The following is a 26,615-nucleotide window of genomic DNA, read 5'->3' on the forward strand; positions in this document are numbered from 1 at the left end:
ACAAAATTCTGGGAGCATGGACCCTTAGGATAAGCGTCATCTGCTTATCTATAAGCTTCTTCCGAGTTGCTCATAAAAATGTCAAGTGTGGGCAAAAAATTAAAACTGACACGGTGAAGAAAGAAATGGGTAATCATGGTGCATATAGGTACACCATAATAAGCGAGTTCATGTTGACGACCATAAATTTTGTTGTGATGATTTAAATGCAGCCACATAACTCCAGCAGGCACAAAAAGTTCGCATTGTTTGGCAATGTCTAATAAATGTTAGAGCATGCAGGTGATGTTGCCACAAATGAAAGGAAAGTTGACAATACGGAACGAGGTCATGAGATTCCCCTTTCCATTATTCTCTAAGAGTACGTTAAAATATGAAGCTGACTTCATAGTGTATCTAGTGTCGTGTATCTCAAGTTCTTGATGTGGTTATAAGCCTTTGAATCTAGGATTGTTTAAAGACACAACTGCATCTACCGGTATATAGCGGGAATAAAAGGATATGACTAAACGCTGTTCACCCTTTTGGATAAGATCAATTCACAAAGATAAAATCTTTCATCTAAACTTTAATATGATTAATTCTTTATTTATGAGGAAGACTGAGCTATATATATCAAATCTTATTAGAACTAGCTATTTTTTCGTGTAAATACGTGTATAGAGTTAACAAACTTTTGTAGCTCAAATTAAAGGGAACGTTGATTTGAATGCAATGAATTTCTATACTTTCAAAATTTAAGAATATTATATTATACAATTGAAGGAGTAATCAAGGGAACCAAGGTTCTAGCGGTAATCAAAAGAATGTAATCCAGGGACAAAGACCAGACATGGAAAACAGACATTTACAACAAAGAACATACAGTAACTAAAATCATATATACAAAGTAACAAAAGCAAATGAACAACTCGAACTCCACTTAAAACTGGGAGCATGGACCAAGTGCACCGGTAGGGTAAGCCTCCTCTGCTTTTCTAGAAACACCCGCCGAGTTGATCATAAAAAGTGCGGGTAGACGAAAGAGGAAAGGGAAACTATGACACGTTGAACAAATCAGTTTTCATGGCGCAGATGGATACACCGTAACGATCCACGTGTTCATGATGACGGCCATAAAACTTGTAGTGATAACTTCAATCTTGTAGCAATATAACCCTGCTCCAGAAGCCTGTTTATTAGAATTCTAGCGCGATACAAAAAGTCTGCGTAGTCTCGGCAAGCTCTGGCATAACGTATGGGTTGTGATATGAACACTCCTTACGCGGGTGCTGAAGGGATGTTGCCATAGATGAAAGTAAAATTGACAATTTTGAATGAAAAGTCATCACGTTTGTCGTAAAGTTTGGTAAATAGTTTTCCTTTACCATCGATTTCTAAGTGTAGGTCAAGATATGAGGCTGACTTTACGGTGTCTGTAGTATCCTTTATCTCAAGTTCTATGGGGGTAGATGCGATGTATCCAATACCCAAAATTTTCTTTTTGCTTTGAAAATCATTGTTAAAACATTTCCACTTCTTGCAATTGCTGGCGGGGTTAAGGTGTTTTCTCACTTTTATTATTAAATTTGTAAGCCAATATAAGACTGACTGCTTTCTGCTTTACCTTTGTATTGTTCTTTTGTGAGATTAAAAACGTCGCATGTTTCGGACTTAGGCCCACTCTTATGACTCTTATAACGAAAAAGCATATGCGTGAATTGGAATAAACATTTCTCACTAAAGAGACATATTCCAATTTTAGCCTACGAGATATCTTTATCGCGCCGACGGCTGGGGTAAAACCCGCGACGTTCGTGTAGTCACAATAAAAAGTTTAATGACGTCTTCCAAATTCGGCGTTGTAATAAAATATTCGACTTTGCGTCTTAGACTGGCTAAAAATGAGGAAAAAAGCACCGCTAGAAAATGCAAGACCAGGAAATTTCAGACCCCCGATTAATACAATGAGAAAATTTGTCAAAGAAGACTGATAATGGTAAGTTACTTCTTATTTGGATCATGGAATGTCTAAATATTTCATAATTTTATAATGACCGCCATTAACGTGATATTTATTCGAAATTTTGAATACACATTTAGTAGGACTTGAATATTCTTATTAAGATCTACATTCATTTTATGCATTTTTTTTTCATTTTGAAGTGAACCAAAGACAAAACGTTTTAGTTTTTGTGAAAGGTAATTTAATAAAATATGCGAGAAAACTTCTCATGTCATTTGCATTCTGTTCCGGAATATTGATAGTTTGTAACTTATTTATCATTATTGATAATTTAAAAGAGGGTGATGTAATGTTTAAGTAATGTCTAATATGATATCGATTGAACACAAGAATACTATAATGTACAGTTTTTTTTTTAATTCAATGTAGTCCAAAACCACAAATTTCACAAACATATTTTTATTTCTGACTACATTATATATCATATAGATTTTATTTAACTTATATCATAATGTTTGATATTCAAATTTCGTTCACGTAAACAACGGAGCGCCGTTGCAGCGTACTTGTAAATTTTGTTTTGACAATAGCAATCCCAGAATGCAAACATTTTTTTTTATCAAATATTGGAAAGAACGATAATTAAAAAGAACATAATTCAAGGATAACGATTAAACAAGGGAAAATAGACACATACATCTTGCATATAGGTACACCATAACGCCCAGCGAGTTCATGGTGACGACCATAAATTTTTTGTTGTCATAACCATACTGTAGCATTATAACCATATCACGGTACAAAAAGTTCGCATAGTTTCGGCAATCTCTAATAAACGTTTGAGATGTGATTGCAAACACTATACGCAGATGATTTTGACACATCGGAAAAAAAGTTGACATAAAACTCCCTCTGTAAAAGCGTGAGAGGTCAATCGATTACCTTATAATGAAAAGTTTTGAGGCATTCAAATATCAGACTCCCCCACACCTTGTTAATGTAAATTTACTGTGGCTACGATTCCCCTTGCCGACAATGTATTTATTCGTAGTAACATTCAAGCTGCTGCAAAGCTTATGGAATAATATCCCATAATTTCTGGGTTTGTTGGAAATTTAAACAATTGTCTATATAGCACACTACGGCTTACAAAAAAGCTTCTACGAAAATGGGGTAAGAATTAAGTTGGTCACATTTAAAGTTCTGTTTTCGTTACCACGTATTTCAGTCTCATTTGCCAGCATGACAAACGCCATCTACCTGTCATCAAAGCTCTCTCTCTCTCTCTCTCTCTCTCTCTCTCTCTCGTATTAGTCAGGTACAGGCGATTGTGGTACAACTAGTCAGTTTTTTTGTGTGCCTTTTTTAATTTCCCCCGATTTTAACTTTAGCATAACTACTTTTTCATTCAGATCATAAGGTGTCATTCAAAAGTCAATGAGAATTACTGACATTCACAATAACCAATTGATTATCATATTTATTATATAGATTTTCTTCATAATTTATCGATATATTCAAAATGAATTTTAAATTCTATGATTAGCGAATTGATATCGAAGTTGTGTCGTTTTGGGGGAAGAAAGCGCGAGAATGAAATTACCGAATTTATTTCTGAGTGTGAATTGTCGAAATCAATTACACTGGGAACATTCGATAAAAACACTGCTATCTATATAATAATATCCTATATTTTGACTATTGCATTATTTATGATAATTTCATAGCAAACGTGTGTGAGGTTTGGTTTCAAATTGTTCTTAGTCAGTTTAATGATTTTAAGATGGCAAACATTAGTTTATACATGATAAAAGGTGGGTTCTTAAGAAAAACCACACACACACACACACCTACCTTTTATTGTTTTTCAAACTAACTTTAATTCACAGAGAAGTATTTGATATGAATATAAATGTACAAGTTAACATTTTTTTTTATCAACGAGAAATAAATTTGATTCAAACATCGTCACGGATTAGAAATCAAAAGAAAGTACATAATTATTTTCATAAACTGTGGACAGTTCTGTCTTTTTTGTTGTTTTCCACTTAGGTGTGTTTTTTTTTTTATCTCGGATTCCCCTCATTTTACGTTTTGGTATTCCTACATTTTTATTAGAGTTTCATCAAATAATGGTCTTTTTTAAATTGACAAACTTACAATTCCGTTTTCAAAAATTATTTGCGTGCTTTCAAATTTCTCTTATTAAGCTAGGTTTTTTTTTGTACAGAACACTTTGTTAAAATACATCTTGATTTTAGTCACGAACATTTTTCAATCACTCAAAAAAACATTATCCTGTTTATACTTTTATTTTATAAAGAAATTAAAATCTAGGGAATGTGGAGTATTTATCACCGTTACTATGAACCTTACGCCCATTAAAGCCGGATTTGATTGATATTGTATCGCCAGCTTTAATACTACATCGAATGAAAACGTTTCTTGGACATAATCGTTGGTCCATCCTGATGCAATACTACAGTGGTTATGGACAAGGTTTAAAAAATGATTTCCCGTCATTTGATGACAAAATAGTTGCATTAACATAACATATCAAAAGTAAAAAAAAATTGTTTCGAAACTTCACGATTCATGTTGACATGCAAATACACAATTTTAAGATACGTAATGAAAACAGAAGAAATGTACAAGAGGTAATTAAATTCTGTATTATTTAAATTACTTTTATGAAATCAGTGAATACTAGGATACGGAAGCGGACAATAGTAATTTTTATTGTTCATGATATCCTTTGATTTAGACCACATTGCCAAATAAATTTTGATGGTAAAACAAAAACAAATATACGTTGTTAGAGGCATACTTATTACATACATTATGTGTAGAAATAACAAATTGTACCAAGAAGACACAAATTAGTACACACGTAGCCTCGAGTAGAGAGATGGACGTATACTACTGTCGAGACATAATTTGCACTTACGTTTAACTGTATTTATTTTTTGTTTCAAACGTAGTACTTACAAAAATGTACTTACAAAGATGAGTTTGATTTATTTTATTTTAAAATTAGCAGTTTTTAATGAGGAATAGTCCTATACCCATGCACCACAATGTCGTGTACGGTATGGACATTAGAAAAGACGTCATGGAGATATTATTGTGATTTATGTAAAACTTTGGCGTCATAAAAAATAGTAAATGTGTGCGCATTACAATATGTAAATAGGATACAACATTTCTGCAGCGCGTAGTTTACGGATTTCCTTAATAGAAAGGCTTTTTAGATGTAATGCCCAAATGTTTCTGGTCATATGTTATATTATTTATGATACTTTAAACAAATTTTACACAGACCTTTTAATCTCCCAATCATCTGCAACAGTCATTGAATAAAACCTTTACTGAAAAAAAAGAACAAATCATGTATATAAAACTTTTTTTTCTTTTTCAGAATCTTTGACTGTAAATTACGGAACCCCTTTACGTACATGTGATCCAATAACTATTTTGATTTATTTGTTACGACTAATTTGTTAAAAGGAAATAATTCATATTGGTCAAAGTCCTTTGATGAATGTTAATAGATATCTAATATGAATGACAATAGACAAGCCATACTTCATTCGAATGGAGCCGACTTCGTTTGTATTACAAACTAATTCTAAGTATTCAAGAAAAAAGGAATTAACCGATTTCATTAAAATAAGTGATAAAATTATTAACTAATAACAAATGAATAGTAAATAATATTTTAACTACTGCTGACTAATAGGATGATTAATTGGAAAGAGTGAATATCAAAATATGATCACGAGTGTGGAAGAACGCCTAGATTTAGAGTTTGCGGAACTTGTTCCGAACATGAGATAAATCTTTATGCGTTCTTTGCACGAGTGATATATTTTTTGGTTATTCACTCTTTCCAATCAACCACCGAATTTATTTCACAGGGTGAATTATCGATTTTTTTTACACTGGGAACATTCGGTAAATCAATGATATCTATATAATAAAAAGTATTAACCGATGTTTTAAATAGGTGGTTATATCCTCTTACATAATTTTTTGAGTCGAAATTTGGTTTTACAGATTGAAACTAAACCAGAAAAATTATTCGAGTAACAATCACTGACTTATTCAATCCACCATTCTTTTTATTTATCAAACATGAATCGAATGCCAAATTTAGTCCCCAACGTTCAGGACTATTAGGTCAAAATGTCCCTCAAGGGATTCCGTAGGGAAATATATGCAATTTGTTAATATAAATCGAGTTTAAAATTTGCTTGAAGTTATTGTAGTGTGTAGATCGTCAATAACTACGTTTTGTGGTGTTTTCCTGATTTGGAAATGCAATAATGAATTAAAACCTATCGCGAACAAATTTGACATTTAAGGACATGTAAAATTGATAAAAGCACACATTGCTTATACACTTTTTGAAGGACAGGGAGTCTTTAAAACTGACTTTTTGTGTTTTTTATTGACTAGTAATGTGCATCAAAACATCATCAAATATCAAAATTCAAAATGAAGTGTAAAACTTCTCTGAACTTACTTAGTTTTGGGGTACATTGCCCATGAACCTTAAGAGATGTCTCAGCCAACAAAGTACTACAGACAGCTATGAATAGCCTTGTAATCATCATGCTGATCACGAAATTCCTTGTAATGCTTTATACTGTAAGTATATTGCATGACCAGCTGTCATGAGTAAGCTGATATACCAACAGAAATTGAGAGTTTTATTTCTCAATTTATGGCTACTTTCCAATTTTTCGTGAATCTATTCTTAGTTTAAATGTTTTTATTCAATTTGAACAAAACCATTTGTTTGTTTCTGTTAAGTATCAAATCAAGGATGAATGAAAAATGAAAGTGAAAGTGTGTGTAATTGATGGTGAATATTTAGAATATTTGCCATCTTTTTTGTATTAAATTTGATCTATAGTAAAGACTCTGTAACACCTTAGTCAGGTCTTAATTAAAGCCTGACTATACTCAAAAAGAAATAAAAAAATTAAAAAAGAATTGCTCTCATTCACAAAATGCTCTATTATTAGTTACCAATACGACAGACTTGACATTTTTTCTCTGTTTTACTTAGGAAACCATTAGTAACGGTCTTTGACTGAACGTGACGTGAACATTTTACATAAATAAATGGTGACGTCCCCAGACCTACCTCATATGGTGTTCACAACTGGTTCCATTTGCTTGTATTTGCAATGTTTCGTGTTTTAACGAAAAAAATGTCTTGAAAAAATGAGAAATTACTACATAAAAGTTTTCGAAATCAAAAGCCTGTAAAAACATTCACAAAGTTTTTCGACCGATATTAAACAAGGAACAACAGATGTGCTTGTAAATGATTAATACGGGCGGGTATCCTCCCCTATATTTTTATGATTATATTATTCACAAATCATGGAAAGATCGATATTCACCCAATAAGTTAACTAAACCGTTGAATTAGCTAAGGTACTAAGTTATGATCAAATCGTTAAAGATAGCATTTTTGGTATAAACAATGATTCGCTCATAGTCTTTACATAGAATCTAACACACTTTAGTTTCCGGCATGACACGGGTTGTGTTTCTGATGTACCAATATTCTCAACCTCGCATGAGAAGAAATAGGATTGATATTACATATGATTTGGTTACGACTTTTTGTAGGTTCAAACTGGTCTGGAGCTGGTATGTCAATTAACTGCTAGTAGTACCTTGATTGCACATTTGTGTATGGTTTAATAATTTTTTGTTCTTTACTTCTGTTTTAACAAGGGAATCAGGCCTGATTTTTAGGTTTGTTTAATTGTGCAATATTCTTCCACAGTGCCCAGATTTTAAAGGGGTAGGAATGTGATCCTGCCGTTTTTTATGCGTCTGTCCCCAATTAAGAAATTTTTGGCATCTGTGTGTATTGTCGCGTTTTCACTTTTAGTTTTCTTTTATGTTTCTGGAGTATCTTGGGGAAACTATTTCGCCTGCCCTGTAGTGTGAGGGTATCTATTCATTCATTACTACAAGATTGAAGTCATCACTACAGAAGTTTTAAGGTCGTCATCATGAACTCGTGGATCGTTATGATGTATCCATCAGCACCATGAGAACTGATTTATTCAACGGGTCATGGTTTGCCTTTCCTCATTTGCCTACCCCGGACTTGATTTTTATGAGCAACTCGGCGGGTGTTTCTAGAAATGCAGAGGACGCTTACCCTACAATAGGTGCACCTTGTCCATGCTCCCAGTTTTTATTGGAGTCCGAGTTGCTCATTTACTTTTGTTACTTTGTATGTATGATTTTAGTTACTTTATGTTCTTTGTTGTGTATGTCTGTTTTTCATGTCTGGTCTTTGTCCCTGGATTACATTCTTTTGATTACCGCTATAACCTTGGTTCCCTTGATTACTCTTAAACAAATGCGTGGCCTGGAGCTGACATTTTTCATCTCGTTGGGGTTGTCTATTTGACATATTCCCCATATCCATTCTCGTGATATTTAATAGACAGATGTTTTGATTCTATACGTCAAATAATTTGAACTTCAAAGTATACTTAAATATGAAAAATAACCAACTTTTATACACTTTGAAAGATTTTATTTAGTTATCTCAGACACGGAATACATGTTACACGAGCAAAACAAAACGAAACATAATTTATACCTAATAAATTACATATATGAATTAAAACAGATACATTGAAACAATACGAAAAATAACTTTATAACATTATTAAACATACATGAAGCACATCCATCATCACCAAACATAAAAACAATAAATAACAAATAATTCTAGAATTAGAACAATAAGGCTTAATTAACAATGACAACCGTTTATACATCTCAACATTACATATTGAGAGTAATCCTATTGTTGTCGATATGTTTGGATGTTTGCCGCCATAACTTTGGTTCCCTTGATTACTCTTTGTTATCCATACTCTAAGATTTTCTTGTAATTTTGATAAATATTTTTCCAATCCAAATTATACTTTTAATGATCCATAAAATAGACTTCGAGATGAATTTGAAATCTCACTGTACCATTGTGAGCAAGCCTAATTTGGTCGAAAATCAAAAGCGATCCTTAAATTTCTAAAATATTCCCGTCAAAATTAAACTTTATTCCATTTTCAAATCCTTACTTAGTTTAAAATATTTTGAATTTGGGTACTGCGGATCAATCGACGTTAATAACGTCAGAATAACAAGTTAGTCTAGGGGAAATAACCTATCTCACCCAAAAGGCTCATAACAAATAAAACAAAATTATTTTTTGATAATCCGTTGAGTTCCGTGTTTTACATTTCAATGATTAAAACAAATATTTTAATATCTAATTCAATTCAATATCTACATCTTGTTAACTATTAAATGTACTGAATCATATGTTGTTAAACAGATACTTGTTATAAATGTTAATCCTTATTGTTCTCAAGCTTCACACAATGGATCATTAGATAAAAGCCTAGTACACAGATTTGGTGTATGCATTTTTATTTTATTGGTGTCACAAGAAGGCAATATTGCATAGATATTACATAGCCGTCTCGTTATATTTTGGACTAGGTGCACAAATACAATAAGAAAACTCATTATTCTAGCATGAGATTTAATCATCCGATAACAAATGAGTTTAGAATGACAGTTATCTATGTTTCCAAAATAGTATCTTGGTTGGCGTTTGTAGTATATATATATATTGTTCCTAATTTTGTTTTGTCCATGGATTTTACCTCTCCGCATTCAGATTATTTGGTTTTCTTAGAAGGGACATAACGAAGGTTGAGTTAAATAGAAAAAAAACACTAAAACACTACAAATTTTGATAAATTTTGTGTTTGATTCGATTAGCACCTAACAGAATGTTTATCTGAAATTAAACTTTAGCTTACTTTATTTAATCTGCCAATGAAAATTATTAGACTATAACATGTAGATTTGTTTCCAGTCCGCAGTGAGATAAAATAGTCAAAATCAACAATGTTTGAATTTTGCTTCATCCAGAAATAAATCACCGACTAAGAATGATCATAATAAAACAATATTTCAGTTATTATGGACATGCCGCGCCCGGTTATAGACTTATTTGATACCAATCTAGACGCTCTTTGGCAGCCCTAATTAGTCATCTTAGTTTTTTTTACTTTAGTATGTTATGTGTAACATGGCTGTTCTAACAGTATTATAATGTCTCCATTAAGAAACTTAGGAAAATTTCCGGTCTGTGAAAAGCAAGATTATATCATCTATTATTTAAAGGGAAAAGACCTTCGAAAAAATGATCAGAAAAAACAACTGAAGTAAACATGTCAGTGCCGAAATGGTTCATAAGAAGAAAAATAAACCCCAAAAGGAGTTCAAAAACATCATGATTCAATTTTATTACCTAGTTCGTGTATATTCATGCAAATCACAGTTAGTTGAAAAAGACCGGTTCCAATTTCAATACAAATTTAGGTAGGCTACCGAGTAGTTTAAATAGCTCTTTATGACGAAATCTGCCCTAAATTATACCAATGTGTCCTACGTAGCTACCACAGAACACCTGTATGCTCTTTTGGACACTGTCTTTTAGTACATAATAGCGGTCAATTATGTATGATATTAACCTATAAGTTTGTCTTCAACTAATGTGTTTGAGTAGCTTGTACTCAGTGTTCAAGTAGTGGTATTTTTAACTAGCTGTTATATTATGAAAGAGAACGAAGTGCTTATCATACTTAACGATTGATTTAGTTCTTTTTTTCTGATGGAATCATTGTTTTCCTTTTAACTAAGCTATAAGACTACTTTTCAATTTCCAAATTCTCTATTCGCCTTGCATTTACCAACATTTTCAGTTACTCACATCACTGTCTTCCTTTTAAGTCACCAACATCAAAATTCCCCTTTTCAGTCACCCACATATCCGTTCTTCTTTTTACTCACCCATATCAGCGTTCTTCTGTTCTGTTATCCTAATCACTGTTTCATTTTTCAGTTACTAGTAAAACCAATATTTTGTAATATTAGAAAATACATTTTTGATATTACAAAATGATTTTCTCACATTTAAAATCGTAATTGAATACAACAAATCCATTTTCTAATATAAGAAAATCAATTTCTAGTATTAAAAAATCGTTTTTAAATATTAGAAACTCAATTAAATTTTTAATATCAAAAAATGATTTTTTAATATCAAAAAGGGTTTGGTAATATTAGAAATCAAATTTGTAATATTAAAAAATGAATTTGTAATATTTTTATATTAAGTAGCAGTCCATCTAAGAATCATGCAGTGGGTGATTTATCGATGTCAGACATTTGAACCAAATTGACTTGCAATATGTAGGATTTAATGGCAAAACATAAATTAATATAAAAAAATGAAAAATATTTTCACTGTAACCATAGCAACGACCATTCCTTAGCAACCACCAATTTTGGGCCTAAAAAAACACAAAAACATCACAATTTGAATGTATTTTTTATATCTAATGGTGGAAATTTGTCAAATTACTTAATCATATTAATGAGCTATGTCTTAAGAAAAACACTTTATAATAAAGTACAAAACAATCTAATTGGTTTAGATCTGGTTACCATAGCAACCAGAATTCTTAATTTTTGACAATTTGAAATGTACTAAAATAGGCTATGTTTTGCTAACAAGAGCAAGAAGATATTAATTAAATGTATGCATGGATGTGTAATAGATGTAACGTTTTTCATACAAACTTTGTCCAGACCATAACTTTGTTGTCTTTTGACCTAGATTTCTAATATTTGGTATGTTGGTATATCCTCTCAGGGTAAATTGTTGCATAACAGAGTGGTAGACTTTTGACCTTGACCTTTAACCTCAAGGTCAAATAACACAAATTTTGGCAAAATATGATACATAATGTTGTCTGTGCCATTATTATTTTGTCTTTTTGCTTAGATATATGATCTTTGGCATTTAAGTATATCACATCAAGGCAGGGAGTAATGTTTTAGGTAGGTGACCCTTGACCTTTGGCCCTGAGGACAAATAACATTAAAGTTTTTGCAAAATACCATAAAAAGCTTTGTCTTGGCCATATCGTTTTTTGTCTTTTACCCAGATATCTGATTTTTTGTATGTAAGTAAATCACATTAAGGTAGAGTGTAATGTTTAAGATAGGATAACTTTTGACCTTGATCTTTGACTCCAAGGTCAAATGACATACAAAATTTTGGCCAAATACCATACAAAATTTTGTCTGGGCTAAATTTGTTTAGTCTTTTCATTTAGACATCTGATATTTGGTATGGGATTATAAAACCTGAAGGCCAGGCATCACATACTAGGGAGGTTGGCATTTGAACTTGACTTTTGACCTCATGTTCAAATAACATACCATAGTTTGACGCCATTCATACAAAATTTGTCCATACCATAACGCTTTTTTTCTTTTGACCTAGGCTTCTAATATTTAGTATGTTGGAATATCCTCTCAAGGTGGAGTGTTGCGTACCAGAATTGATGAAATTTTACCTGAATTTAACCTGTCAACCTCATGGTCAAATAAGATACACATTTTGGCAAAATATCACCCCAAAATTTGCCTGAGCCATAACTTTTTTGCCTTTTTACTAAGATATCTGACATTTGGTATGTGGGTATTTCACGCCAAGGTTTAGTGTCATGTACCAAGGTGTGTAACTTTTGTACATAACCTTTGACCTTATGGTTAAATGACATACACAATTTTAGTTTAAGTTTTGGTTTAAATGACTGATTTCATGCAATATTTCACATCACAGAATTCAATGAAAGTTAGCTTATATGTTCCTTATGGTATCCCACACAAATTGACAGTTGGGATTGTTGATTCATGAAAAAACATGGCCGCCATTACTAAAAATAGAATATAGGGGTCGGATGGCAGTTTTTTGCAAATAACTCAAAAACCGTTGCCTTTACCAAATTTCTGGCACGGGTAAAAATTGTTAAGCATCATGAGAAAGACCTATGCCGCAGTTTTCAAAACCATTCATTGACTAATGTAGGAGTTACGACCCCTGAAATAGTTTTTTTGTTGTTTTATTTTCACATGTACAACTTTGAAAATCTTCTCTAAAACCATTTAAGATCATTGAATGAAAATAAGCATAATAGTTCTTTAGTGTATTGTGCTCAAAATGACTGTTGTGATTTTTAATCCGTGAATAGATATGGCCGCTTATACTAAAAATGGAACTTAGGTGTCATAAGACAGGTTTTAGAAACAAAATTCAAAAATTGTTGCATTTAGCAAAATTCTGGTTCAGGTCATAAAAATGTTATGAAAAGCATTTCCTGCATTGGACAATTTAGTTTATTTTAACTTAGCCTGTCTCATTCCTCAAGTTTTTCAAATAAGCAAATGGTTAACCAGGTGAGCGATTCAAGATCTCTTGAGCCTCTAGTTATCTAGGTCCTTCTAAATGTATTTCTCTTATAAATCTACGTACATGTTAATGTCTGTGTTCCAGCATAGTTGATTATAGGGAATAATATATAAAGCAAAATGACAAAGAAGACAAAAAACTTAATTTTTTGTAAAAACATCACAATTTAGTACTTTTGGTATCATACCTTATTAACTATAAAAGGCAGGATTATATAACTGAAGTCATAAACGGATACATTAGGATATTGAATCAGCATCCAAACGAAGTCTGCGACCTATATTTTACATTTTATTGACAGTATTAAAGTTTACTTCTGATTTTATGTATGGCCAATAATAAGTAGAAACTTGTTGACTATAAACTAAAGTAGTTCGCATTTCACAATTATGCAATTTATATGCCATTAAAGATGAAATGTATAATTTTAGGTTATCCATGTTTGGTTCTCGCATAGTTTCTAGACAGCTACAAGTAATAGATGTAGGGTAACAGGCCAGTAAAGAAAGATTTGTTATTTTTAGCTCTCCTTGCTGAAGGCCAAGTAAGCTTATGCCATCACTTGGCGTCCATTTCAACGACAAATTTTCGAAATTCTCCTCCTCTTGATAATTGTGCACAAAATTACTGTTGGGATTTATGATCCGTGAAAAAAAAACATAGCCGCCGTTACAAAGGTGTTAAAGGCATTTTTTTTAAATAACTAAAAAACTGTTGCCTTTAGCGTAATTCTGGCAGGGGATAATATTGTCCAAGATTAAGAGAAAACCTATGCCGAAGTTCTGCAAACGATATTTACAAGTGATGTAGGAGTTATGACCCCTATAAAAGCTTTTTTTGGTATTCCTCGTATGTACAACTTTGAAAATATTCTCCTCAAAAACAATTGTTCTGTATGGTATTCCACACAAAATAAATGTTGGGATTCTTAATCCATGACAAAAACATAACCCCTGTTACTAAAAATAGAACATAGAGGTCAGAAGGCAATTTTTTGCAGATGACTCCAAGGTTGTTTCCCTTTTTTGGAGGGTTATATAGTTCAACATCATAAGATTGACCAATACCGGCATTTTCGGAACGATTCGTCTACTTATGTAGGAGTTACGGCTCCTGAAACAATTCTAAATTTTTCCACATGTACATGTGCAATTTTGAAAATCTTCTTCTCTAAAACCATATAAGATCAGTAAATGGAAATAAAGCAAGTCAAAAGTTGATGTTATTTGACCATGAGGTCAAAGATCAAGTTCAAATGTGAACCAATATAGTACGAGGCGCCTCGCCATGAGAAAACATAATCCCATACCAAATATCAGATGTCTAAGTAAAAAGACAAAAGAAAATTATAGCCCGGACAAAATTTTGTATGATATTTGGCCAAAATTTGTATGTCATTTGACCTTTGAGTCAAAGGCCGAGGTCAGAAGTCATCCAATCTAGAACATTACACTCTAACTTGATGTGATTTACTTAAATGTCAAACAGGTCAGATATCTAAGTAAAAAGACCAAAAAGTAATGGCACAGACAAAATTGTGTTTCATATTTTGCCAAAATTTGTGTTATTTGACCTTGAGGTTAAAGGTCAAGATCAAAGGTCAACCACTCCAGTACGTGACACTCTGCCCCGAGAGGATATACCAACATACCAAATATTAGAAGTCTAGGTCAAAAGAAAAAAAGTTATAGTCAGGACAATCTTTGTATGAAAAGTGTTTAGAAGAAAGTCTTCACGGGGGTGATTTAAGGTCCAAATAAGCAAAAAAGAAATAAGATATTGCTCTTGTTAGCAAAACGGGTCTGAACATAGCCTACTTTTGTATATTTCAAATTGTCAAAAATTAAGAATTGTGGTTGCTATGGTAACCAGATCTTAACCAATCAGATTACTTTGTACTTTATTGTAAATTATTTTCCATAAGACACACTTCATTAATATAATTATTTAGTTTGGTAAATTTCTACCATTAGATATAAAAAAATACATTCAAATTGTGACATTTTTGTGATTATTAGGCCCTAAATTGGTGGTTGCTAAGGAGTGGTTGTTGCTATGGTAACGGTGAAAACATTTTTCATTTTTTCATTTTATTCATTGTTTTTCTTATATATCAAACTGATTTAAAGCCAATTTGGATAAAATATCTGACATCAATAAATCACTTTCAGTGAAAATTGCGTGATTCTAAGGTGGACTACTACTAAAAAAATGGATTTGTAATATTAGACAATGTTTGTAATATTAAACAATGAATCGGTAATATTAAAGAAATTATTTTTTTAATATTAGAAAACACTCACTTTTGTCCACTTCGGCTTGCCCTAATTTACCATGATAATATAAAGTGTTCTCTTGCATTTGTTTATAACTTTTTAAATTTTTTTTTCGTTTCTCGTAGAATTTGCATTCTGAAAAACCAAAGCAATATTGATCTTATTTGTTTACCGTACATTTTACACCTATATCAAAACCCGATAGCATTGATTAAAAAATATATGCCCTACTATTTGTTTCACGTTAGTGTAAAGTAATGTAGGTTTATATAATTTACTTTGCGAGAGGTTTTTGTACTGAATGATATGTGTTGTCACCGTCACCCTTTTTGCTCCAACAATACTAAGATTAATTTTGATGTTCTAATACAATATAGAAGTTAATTGCTCTGATGTTAAAGCTCTCTTTCTCTCTCTTGATCTGATTTTATTTTCATTCTCAAAACTACTAACCTATACACCCTATAAAAAACCTTAATCCCTAATCTAGTAATAACATTTCATATGATGAAAACATGTAATGTAAACTTAACTAATTTATAACGACTATAAACTTATATATCTTTAATCTAATAGTTAGATAGTAAATAAACAATAACTACTGGTGGTCAGTGCCATACATCTATGCACCTGTGTTTATAATTGCATGATACTGTGGGAACGTTAATCTTGTTTGTGATATTAATTTGACTTAATAATACTGATAAAAGTACTTTCTAAAAATTGCAAAACTAATACAAAACACTAGCAGGAGAAATAAGCAGAAAAAAACAATAACACCACAAAGTGCTCAATCTGCATCTATAAAGAGATCAAAAAGCCAGAGAAGGTACTATAAATGTGAATATTACTATGAACAGTCCGTCCACTATAGCCTGATTTGATTGACACCGTGTCTCCCTCTTCCAACCTCAACACTAAGTCGAATGAGAGTGTCTCATATCCGTTATTGTTGGCAAATGATGAAGCAATTTTTGAATTGCCTTTGTAAAGACTGACAAACATTGTTTTCCCGTCATTTGATGACATAATAGTGGCTCCAAAATGGTACAGCCCTGCAATTTTTACTGTAAAAATTCCGGTCGATGGGTTGTATGCATTGCCGCTATTTGTCCAGGTTTTGTCGAACACTAGTACTGTATTTGAATCTACAGGTTGTGGAGTATTTCTGTAGGCTGTAAAGGCAGGAATATCTCTTGGCTTGTTGTTTGGTGCATTATCTGTGGAAATGATACCATCAAAAAAGAATTTCATACAAAATTAATCTGGCAATTCATGACGAAATTAGACGATGTAGATGATTAGAAGTAAAATATAATTTATTCACTTTATCATAGAATTAAACAGTTACCATTTTATTTTCTTCTTTTTTCTTGTTTTGAGTAAGGTAAACATGTTTTTGTATTTTTTTTTCAATAAAAGTGACTTGGAATTTGACGATTTATCAGAAAATTGTGATTTAATATACACCAAATTTTAGATAAACGACATTACACTTTTGCATGTTTTAAATATTAAAAACATATTATAACTTAAAATGCTATGTTTTATGCTATAACATTTTGTCAGGTGAACATTCGAAACTACAGTCAGTAAACGCAGAAACAATTTTTATATTTCTTTTAAATAATTTTGATTTAGGAAACCGTCCTATTTGTAATTTGCTAATCATTGTAAAATTTTTAGTAGAAAATGCTGAACAGAATCATTGAGTTCCAGCAAAACAGTTCTATTAGAATGTTGATAAAATAATGTTACAAGAATTATCCTTGATAAAAATGTATATCTTTGTCTTTTTCTGCCCTACAAAAATGTTTTATAAGTACAACCTTTTTACTTGTAAACGTTTGCTATATCAGGTTTTGTTCTAAGTTGAACTAGATTAATTTATTTCAAGTTATAAAAATTTTATCTTTAATATAATTTTATAACAGAAAGAACTTAAATTGTCCATTGACAGACTTCTGATAGTTAGTTCTACAATTATGGACAATGGCGCTGTTTATTTCGGGGATACACATGCAAGCTTTTATTGTAAAAATTCAACTGCTTTTAAACTATTTTTGAAAACTAATTTTTATTATAGGACATTTTAAGCCTTAATACCAGCAATTTGTGATGCTAGAATTTGTAAATCGGCAAGTGTAAAAAAAGAAGATTTAAATATCAACATAAATTGCTAGTAAACAGGCTAACAAACTTGGTTTAATAATAAAATCTTATTTTATTATATGTAGATATTATTTCGTTTGAATATACACACTTTAATTGACTGTGATTTTGAAGTATAAAACGTGATTATATTCCCATTCATCGAGAAATACTCGCAAGGTGACAAAATTATGCAAAAGAAAAAAGAAATCGAGGGATAATAAATTGCTGGGGTTAACGATTACCTACTTTCGCAACGATTTGTTGACAAATATAATCCATGCCATTAAATCCAAATTTTCTTATTATAATTTTTTTTATTTAATTCAACACAAGATTCCTGATTTTACTGTCTTTTTTTCGAGCAACCCATGTTATCTTGGTTAACATGACATGGGACTATGGAGTCATTATTTTTTCTTAGTCCGCACTCCGCAATACAAATGATTGCAAAGAAAAATGAATACGAATTCTTAAGATTTGTGCTAGAACCAGTTAGAAATTTAAATACATGTTTAAGGAATGTTTCCTTTATATATGGTTGTAAATGACGTCAATATGTTTAATTAATATTTTAGTAAAATTAATAATTGTATTGTTAAATACAGGAAAAAAACAAGACACGTGTCGATTTCCGTTAACATATATGTCGGATATCCAGGATATTGACCTGTAGATGTTTGATGTTTAATTGTATAAAAGCATAATCACGAGAAAAAACCCAATAATTTATTTTAAACAGACCTCCTCCAGTGCCTTTCACTTTCAACATCATTTGTTCCAGATCATTCAACAAAGCTTTCTCTGAAATAATGAAGCAAATATGGCGTTAAAAGTGGACCCTTCCATTGGATGGTTAGAAAATTGTTTAAACATAGTTACGTAGATCTTTAGGACACTTCATGACAAAATTATTTCTTATTCTAGCAGACGTCGACTACGATATTTGTCTTCTTGGAAATCGTTATTGTTGACAACGTAAATAACATTTATGGGGATGGACAAAAATTCTTTTCACAAAATTACAAACGTAATTTTGTCTGTATTTCAAAAAATATTTTTTTTTTATATAAAACTTTTAAAACATTGGTAGAAGTAATGCTTGTATACGCATCTTATTGTTACTTTATGCTTTTATATAAACGGTCGCAGTGCCCCGAAATTATTTGCAAAATTTATGCATATATTTTTAAACATTAAATTTCCTTAGGTTTTGTTGAAACAAAATAATAAACAATGTTATCAACTTCGCTATGTTATAACATCCATAGCGAATATTTTGATAATTCAATAATTAACTTGACTTATTGCCAAACGATAGTAAAATAGAAACCAACAAAAGCAAGTAAACTAGACACATTTTTTTAAACCGAAAGAATTAATTTTATGTGAAGTATTTAAACTTAAATTAGTGTCGGGACACAAAGAAAGACACAACTTACCTAGGTGGGCATCACAGCGCCCATGAACATTTGAAACATTTCCGGCCAATAATATGCATGAGAAAGCAATGAATATTTTCACAAACTCCATACTTCTACTAGATGAAAATGCACTACCTTCTACCAATCTGTTACAAACGGTTATATATCGTCTGTTTAAAGGAAGTGGAATATGATTGGACAAAGAGCGGGATACTTGCTTTTAAGTCACAAGTAAAGTAATTTGCTATTATACTCGAATTTACCTCAGCCTGTTTGCATTTTTTTTTAATTACCTTTTAAATTACTCAAAGTTCCTTTTAAAAAATTGCCATTTCATTCATGTCGTTCTGTACCACAACTCTCATACAATTATTTCTCGTTCTTACGTCCGAGATCGAAATATTTCCATATTTATTTTTTCTACAAGAATTTTGCACTGCACGTATTGTTTTTCCGCCATCTTGTTTCTATGGATATTTTGAAATGTTCCCTATTCTCTCAACAGACATTACATAAGCAACCTATTGCTTGGTTCAAGAAAAGCAAAGTAAGCATATACTACATCAACAGCACGAGGACGCATGTTCCTCCTTAGCAAGTGTTTTGGTCAAATGAAGGGTATACAGTTGACCTTCTGTATTTAAAGTTAAGGTTTCTTGGTGATATTTGTTGGTTCTGTGATCGTTCACTGAAAGACTGCAGGGAGTCAAATGTAAGACAGCAAATGACATAAAAGGACCTGCGTGGAAAGGTAAGTTCTCTGACACAAACACGACAATAATAAACTTGTTTGGAATCACAATCTTTGCTCTGTTCAAAGAATTAATAAAATACAGCGTAAAAAAGAACGTAAAAATCAATTTGAAAGTATCATACATTTAATTAAACATTTGCATGGTTACTGGCCTCTGATTAAGATTTTTATATATTTTATCTAAAATTTAACGTAACCAAAAATAAATGTTAGATATAAATATAAGAAATTTACCAAATGATAGAAATCACTATAACGATAAAGTTAACATTATTCTTCAAAACTTAATTTTTTTTAATTGACATCACTTGATAATTACCATTTCTGTTCAAAAAGTTTAGATTCGTAATTAAATATCGAGTACTCTATCATTTTTTTTATCTGATCTCTTTAGCCATACAGCATTTTGTTGATTTTATTTGTCTTTCATATGCAGTGTCGAGTTGAGTTTGAGACATTTCCATTTTAGTTGGAAATAATTAAGTCTCGTAATTAGTTCATAAGTTCTGCATAAGTGTTTCGATCATTTAACAGAAATTTCGGCAATTTTCAACTTTTGACAACATGGATCATTGGTTACAAGTCTTAGATATTGATTTAAGTTGCAGCCATTTAATTTTCTAAGAAATGAGACACACCTCTGTAAGTTTTCTTTAATTGTCTTTGTCCTTTCTCTTAATTAATCTTCATTGTTATTCGTTTCTCTTTAAATATATTGGAATTATAACTTGGAAGTTCTTATGGATGGTGTAGAGGACTACAAGAAATGGATATAACAAGAAGACATTGATGCACTGTCAGAGTGGGTAAAGGCTATGGGGTTTTGAAACGTATGGCAATCAGTGTACCCCCTGGTCCATGCTCCCGGTTTTTAGTGGCACATTTCCTTTGTTACATTGTATGTATTAAAATAATTACTTTATGTTCTTTGTTGTGATTGTGTGTTTTTCATGTCCGCCCTTTGTCCCTTGATTACATTCTTTAGATTTCCGGTTAAATCTTGGTTCACTTGATTACTCTCCTACATCAGTTTTCAAAGACCCAGTGTAGCAAAGAAAATGTCTACAATACATGACAAATATGTTGTCGTACCAGCAGACTAAGCCCATAACAGCATTGATTTTGTCTGTAAAATGTATTACATCCAATGTTGATTATCAGAGGTAGACGTAGAAAGGAAAGGCAGTAAAGATACCTACACTGCTACAACAGTCTCCAAAGAAGAAATAGTGGAAATTTCAACCATAAATCTGAGCTATCCTCTTTTTGTCTCTCTACCAAAGTCGATTATTGAGATCTACCGTTAATATACTGAATTCCTTAACTCCACGAAAAATCCATACAAACAACGCTACATAATTGGATCTGCAAAATAAACCACCAAACCTCTTTAAAAACCTTTAACTTTTATACTTACAGCTGTCAAAGGGTGTATCCAGTCCTACCACGACACTTGTTACTACAGTATTAATTTAATTTGGGTCCAGCAAAATTCGAGAGATCTTGTGGAAACTCTCAAGAATATTATCAGAATACAATTAAACCTATGATATGTCAACTCTTTATACGTCTATTCCCCATGCTCAGTTAACGCCCGACTCAAACGCATAATACATCGTTGTTACATAAAAATGATACATCTAGATATAAATAGGTAGTTCTTGGTAGAGATTCCTTATACTTTGTAAATTAAAAAAAAAGATTATAATCATCTTACAAATATACTGAAGATGTCTGCAAAACGCTGGAAATTGACTTTTTATATGCAACTCGGCGGACGTTTCTAAAAAAAAAAAGACGCTTACCCTACCGATGCACCTGGTCTATGCTCCCAGTTTTTAGTGGAGTCCGAGTTGCTTATTCACTTTTGTTACGTTGCAAGTATTATTTTGGTTATCTGATGTTGTGTGTTTTTTCCAAGTCTAGTTTTTGTCCCTGGATTTTGAGTACTTCTCGTACTAAATAAAAGAAAATACAGGAGTTTCTTCTTTCCGCTACGGTTTGTAAGGCAATTTCTCCTACTATCAGTCTTTTCTTATTACGATTTTGTTGAATATTTTGTAGGGCTGGTCAAAAGTATCATATCATCAATTGATAGTTCAGTTCTATCAATTATTGTTTTCATAATATTGGTTTAAAACTGAAAAAAAAACCACGTCATTTTTTTTATCTTTAGGGCATAACTCTAACAAGGAATAATCCTAATACTAAACTCAGATGATATTTTAATTGGTCTTATATAAAGTTTCTATCTATCTATTTTGGTTTCCAAAAAATATTGGCAAAAACTGAAAACAAACTAAATAAAACAAACAAACAAAAAACATGAATTTTCAACTCACCAGTGAATAAAAAGTAAATATAATTTTCAATAAATTGATGTAAAAAGGCTACAGGTGTTGATATAATTCTGTAAATTTCATTAAATGTTCTAATTCATTGATTGTAAAACCAATCACTGATATGAAAAAAATTTCAAATGAAACTTGTTCTTTTGAAGAGTGGCTTAAGAAGATACAGAACACGCCAATTTCCAAACAAAATAGATCTTTTCCTCAGAACAAATTACAGGCCTGTCAGCATTTTTCCTATTCTTTCAATAATTCTGGAAAAAATCTGGTAGAATGCTTATTGAATTGCGTGAAAATATTTTTGATATTTGTTTTAGGAAAAGACGTTGCTGTAAAACAACTCTGTTTTAACTTTTAGATGATTGGAATCTTTTTTTTTGGCATGAAACGAACATTTGGCTGCTTTACTATGGACTTATCAAAATCGTTTGACTGCATTTCCCATGATATTCTGTATCAATGGCATGCCCAAGGAAACTTGTAACCTACTATTTTCATATATAGTAGAAAAAAGCAAGAGAAAATAGTCAATGAGCAGATAATGAAAAGTGCATACCATGACTCGAAATTGGAGCCTTTACTTTTAAACAAATTTACTAATGCCATTTTTTAAAATATTTTATTGATAAAAGTAATCTTTATAATTATGAAGACGACACTACTTTGTCTTCTTGTTCCCAAAATTGTGATGTCCCTGTAAATGTCATGCATAGATGATTGCTGAAAATTGTGCGTCCTAATAAAAAACCCCAATACTGAGATAATATGAAAAAAACTGGGTTATCATTTTGTCAGCATCAACGTAGTTGCTATTCATGGTTCACATTGACTTTAAAAGAGCAGAGAACAGTTCCTTTTGTATCTGATAAGGTTTTTCTCGTAGCGATGGTTACAGTGGTTTCGCCAACCGGAAATAGACCATTTTGAGTAATCCAAGCAGGAGTTAAGATCACACTATCGGTAAACAACTCATTTGGTAGCTCCACCATAACCACTTCTAATGCACCATGAGGTAGATCGACTTCTACGTCGTCCGGACAAAATATTTTAGGACGATTTTCTAGAAAAAATGATAAGAGCTTAAACATTTGTACTACTTCTTATTGTGAAGCAAGGAGATTCTTATACATAACAAATTAAATGAAATTCAGAACGGTTTTTATATTCTCCATCATTAAACGATGATTGTGGACTTTTGTGAGACGACGTTTCGGGATTCTGAAGATTTAAATAACAATAAGTTACAAAGGAGTAAAACACGAAGTTTGTCAACGAAGTAGAATGATACTAACATGACCTTTCGTTTAAACAGTTGGAGATTACGCTTCATATTTAAGGATGACCGTCATATCGTATGTAATAAAGTTTGAAATATTCAAACCACTTCACCGAAACTCCTTTTTCTCATTCACAGCGTGATTTACGTCTTATAATAAAGTACACCTATAAACTGATACCTTTGCAAGTATGTCCGTCTTGGTCCAAGATATATCCACGTGTTACACAACCACAAATATATGAACCCCACGTGTTCTCACAGTGCTGATCACAAGGGTTTAAGGTAGAACACTCATCGATGTCTGAAAGTAAATTACAAAATATAATAACAAAAACGGTATACATAAAACATTTACAGAAGTAGTAATGGTCGTACATATAGACCACTTTAATGACTTTCTCCACGGGATTATCGATAGTGAAATATGCGCTCGAGCAATTTTCAACATGATAGCGGGCACCTATTTGTGCAATATGATGACTAATGTTCTATTACTGATTTTCTGTCATACATGAACTAGTTTCATCTTTGAATGACAGCTTGTCTAAGACTGAGTGACCGGATTTGAGGGGGACCGGAAGTGACCGAAAAAGGGAACTGAAAGTGAACTTAGACGAGTGACCCTTGACCAATGAAGGGAACATGGGGACCCTTAAATTTCAGGACGGAAACGACCCTCATAGTAACCCCTTAAATTGTGCTAATTAGGGCCATCCAGTGTTACGACGTTCTATAAACTGGTAAGTATAAAAAGGGGGAGGGAAATTATGACTTATCTTTCTTTGTATGTTTGGTTTGTTTTCTTTATACACTTTTATCAACTTTAATTGTTTTCAATTATTTTTGTGAGTTATTTGTGATTTAATTTTCATTGCGTGATTACCTTGATGCCTCACGGATTGGAAAGATGTTTTTTAAACTTGTGCATTGTATTGATTTTTAACCGCTTTTTTATTGTGCTGTATGAATAAATTACGATTATAAGGAGATTGTAACAAGTTGTGCGATATTTACTACTGAAAAAATAATTTTTATTATTCAATTGTTTTGATTATTTTTGTGGAATTATGTTTGATATTTTTTTGTGTATAATTCAGTTTGACTAAGAAATATTTCTATTTGGGGTAGCCTTTCTTACATATAAAGCTTTTATAAATGAAATCATATACTAACGGTTTTCTAATCTCGTCTTATAATAAATAATTGATGTTTTTGTTTACAATTTTTACCGAACTTGTTTAACTCGTGTTATTGGGATCTATTTGGTAAGCCATAGATTTGGAGATTTTATTTTTCTCCCCATATTTTCATGCATACCTTGTTTCCTACTCCCTTTCTGTTTAAATTTGAGTCAACCTTGTATGACCGTTTAATATTTGTATTTTGTTATTATAGAAATTGGGCTTTTTACTTCTTTAGTTTAATATTAACGATGTTTGTGTATCACTTACACTCAAACTTGAATTGACTCACATTTATTTTTCATACATCCGACAGAAGATTCCTTTGCTTTCGAAGTACCCAAGGGATACTAGTACGACCATTTCATGACGTTGGATCATACCTTGACCACCGTCATAGCAGAACGTGAACCTATGCAAACTGTTTTTTTTTCGGACTACGATAATATGATGACAGGACTACAATAAGATGCTTTGACAATAGAAAAAAACCAAGATATTTTGACAAAAGGACCACGCCAAGACCCTTATACTTCGATAGGAGGACGATATGATGAATTATAGGGCTACTTTCTCCCATCTCTTTGCGAAATACCCTCACCATAAAAAAAGTGTCATACTGTTAGTCCAGAATCTGTTCAACAAAAAAAGTATCACAGGACCATCAGTCTGAATGCCTATTACTTGGTTCTGTTTAAAAATCCAAGATACATATCACAGGCCATGACCATGGCCCATCAAATGTTCCCCAAAAAGACAAACTACTAAAATCGTACGAGTATGCCATCGCCAGATCCGACGGACATTAACTGATCGACATGAAAAGGCTACTTCAGACATATTGAGATTGAGAAGCAACATTAACACATGGGAAAATCAGGATGTGTTCTTGTATAAGGAAAAGTTTAAATAGAGATGGAAAAGAATTTTTGGTCACATCTTGACTGACTCGCAAAGAAAATGGACACACCCGCAGCAATAAAGGTTTACAAGACAGTTCCTTGTCGCGGAATTCATTTAGAAGAGGTCAAAAGTTGTGATGCCGTACAAGTACAATGGACGTTAGAATGTGCGCAAAGCAAATCAAGAAATGAACTGACAAAAGAAAGTGACGCCCCAAAAAAGACCTTGTGGTAGATCAGGAAAAAGAAAGAAAAAAAAGGCCGACCAGAAAACAGATGTGACTCCTATAAATGGAACTGTATAGAGAGGATTTCGGAACAAGATCGTGTTACTATACTACGACCGTAATAAAGTGGTACAACGTCAGAATATCAAATAGTAGTAGAAACCAGAGCGGAGCACCGTGCATATGTCCTTGTATAAGAAACAAAAGATCAAATAGACGAATTGGAAGCACATGGATCTGAGAGTTGAACACTGTAAGACCACACAGATGTCCTTGCATAAGAAACGACCTGAATAAATATGGTGGAATAAAAGTAACAGAAGTTCAATTGGATCTAAGAGCGGGGCACTATAAGTCGGCGCAGATGTATTGTGACTCTAACAAATCGAATGGAAAAAGTTACAAAAGTTCAATCGGATGCATTTAAAAACATCCCACGACCTTATAAAATGAGATATTTCATCTGAAATAGCAAGTGGTATAAGGAACAGAAAATGAACGGAAGACGTGTAAATCGAGGAACAAAAGGAAGTGAAGGTCAAATTGAGATCACTTTTAGTGAAAAACAGCTTTGACGCCATCGATACTGGGACAGCAGAAGCAAGAAGATTCATATTAAGACCAAGAAAGTTCGCGGAATCTGAAGTCATTAGATTGTGAAATATTTTAATGGGGAAGAAAGACCAGAAATAAAGCGGTTTATGGCACACACCATGAAGCAGGACCTGGATTGAAAAAGACAGAC

At 32.1% G+C, this 26,615-nt stretch overlaps 2 protein-coding genes across 4 annotated transcripts in view; both read right to left on the reverse strand.

Annotated features, from left to right (window-relative positions):
• Positions 1-16,152: 16,152 nt before the first annotated feature.
• On the reverse strand, positions 16,153-19,348 carry LOC148604459 (complement C1q-like protein 3). Its single transcript, XM_088548715.1, has 3 exons — positions 19,195-19,348; positions 18,497-18,556; positions 16,153-16,821 (listed from the first exon to the last, which is right to left on the reverse strand). Exons 1-3 carry the CDS (start codon positions 19,283-19,285, stop codon positions 16,403-16,405), a joined length of 570 nt encoding a protein of 189 aa, XP_088404841.1. The 5' UTR covers positions 19,286-19,348; the 3' UTR covers positions 16,153-16,402.
• Positions 19,349-22,881: 3,533 nt separating this feature from the next.
• Positions 22,882-26,615, reverse strand: part of LOC148604460 (uncharacterized) — a 58,122-nt gene continuing 54,388 nt past the window's right edge. For all 3 annotated transcript variants that reach the window (XM_088549970.1, XM_088549969.1, XM_088549972.1), the window contains exons 22-23: positions 23,739-23,861; positions 22,882-23,341 (exon numbers count right to left, since the gene is read on the reverse strand). In XM_088549970.1, the coding sequence (XP_088406096.1) occupies positions 23,091-23,341; positions 23,739-23,861 (374 nt within the window). In that variant the 3' untranslated portion in view covers positions 22,882-23,090. The remainder of the gene's footprint in view (positions 23,342-23,738; positions 23,862-26,615) is intronic.

Source organism: Perna viridis, chromosome 10, assembly GCF_037379345.1.
Source record: "Perna viridis isolate PV_CMFRI_1.1 ecotype Kerala chromosome 10, ASM3737934v1, whole genome shotgun sequence".
In the NCBI taxonomy this organism is placed as follows: Eukaryota; Metazoa; Mollusca; class Bivalvia; order Mytilida; family Mytilidae; genus Perna; species Perna viridis.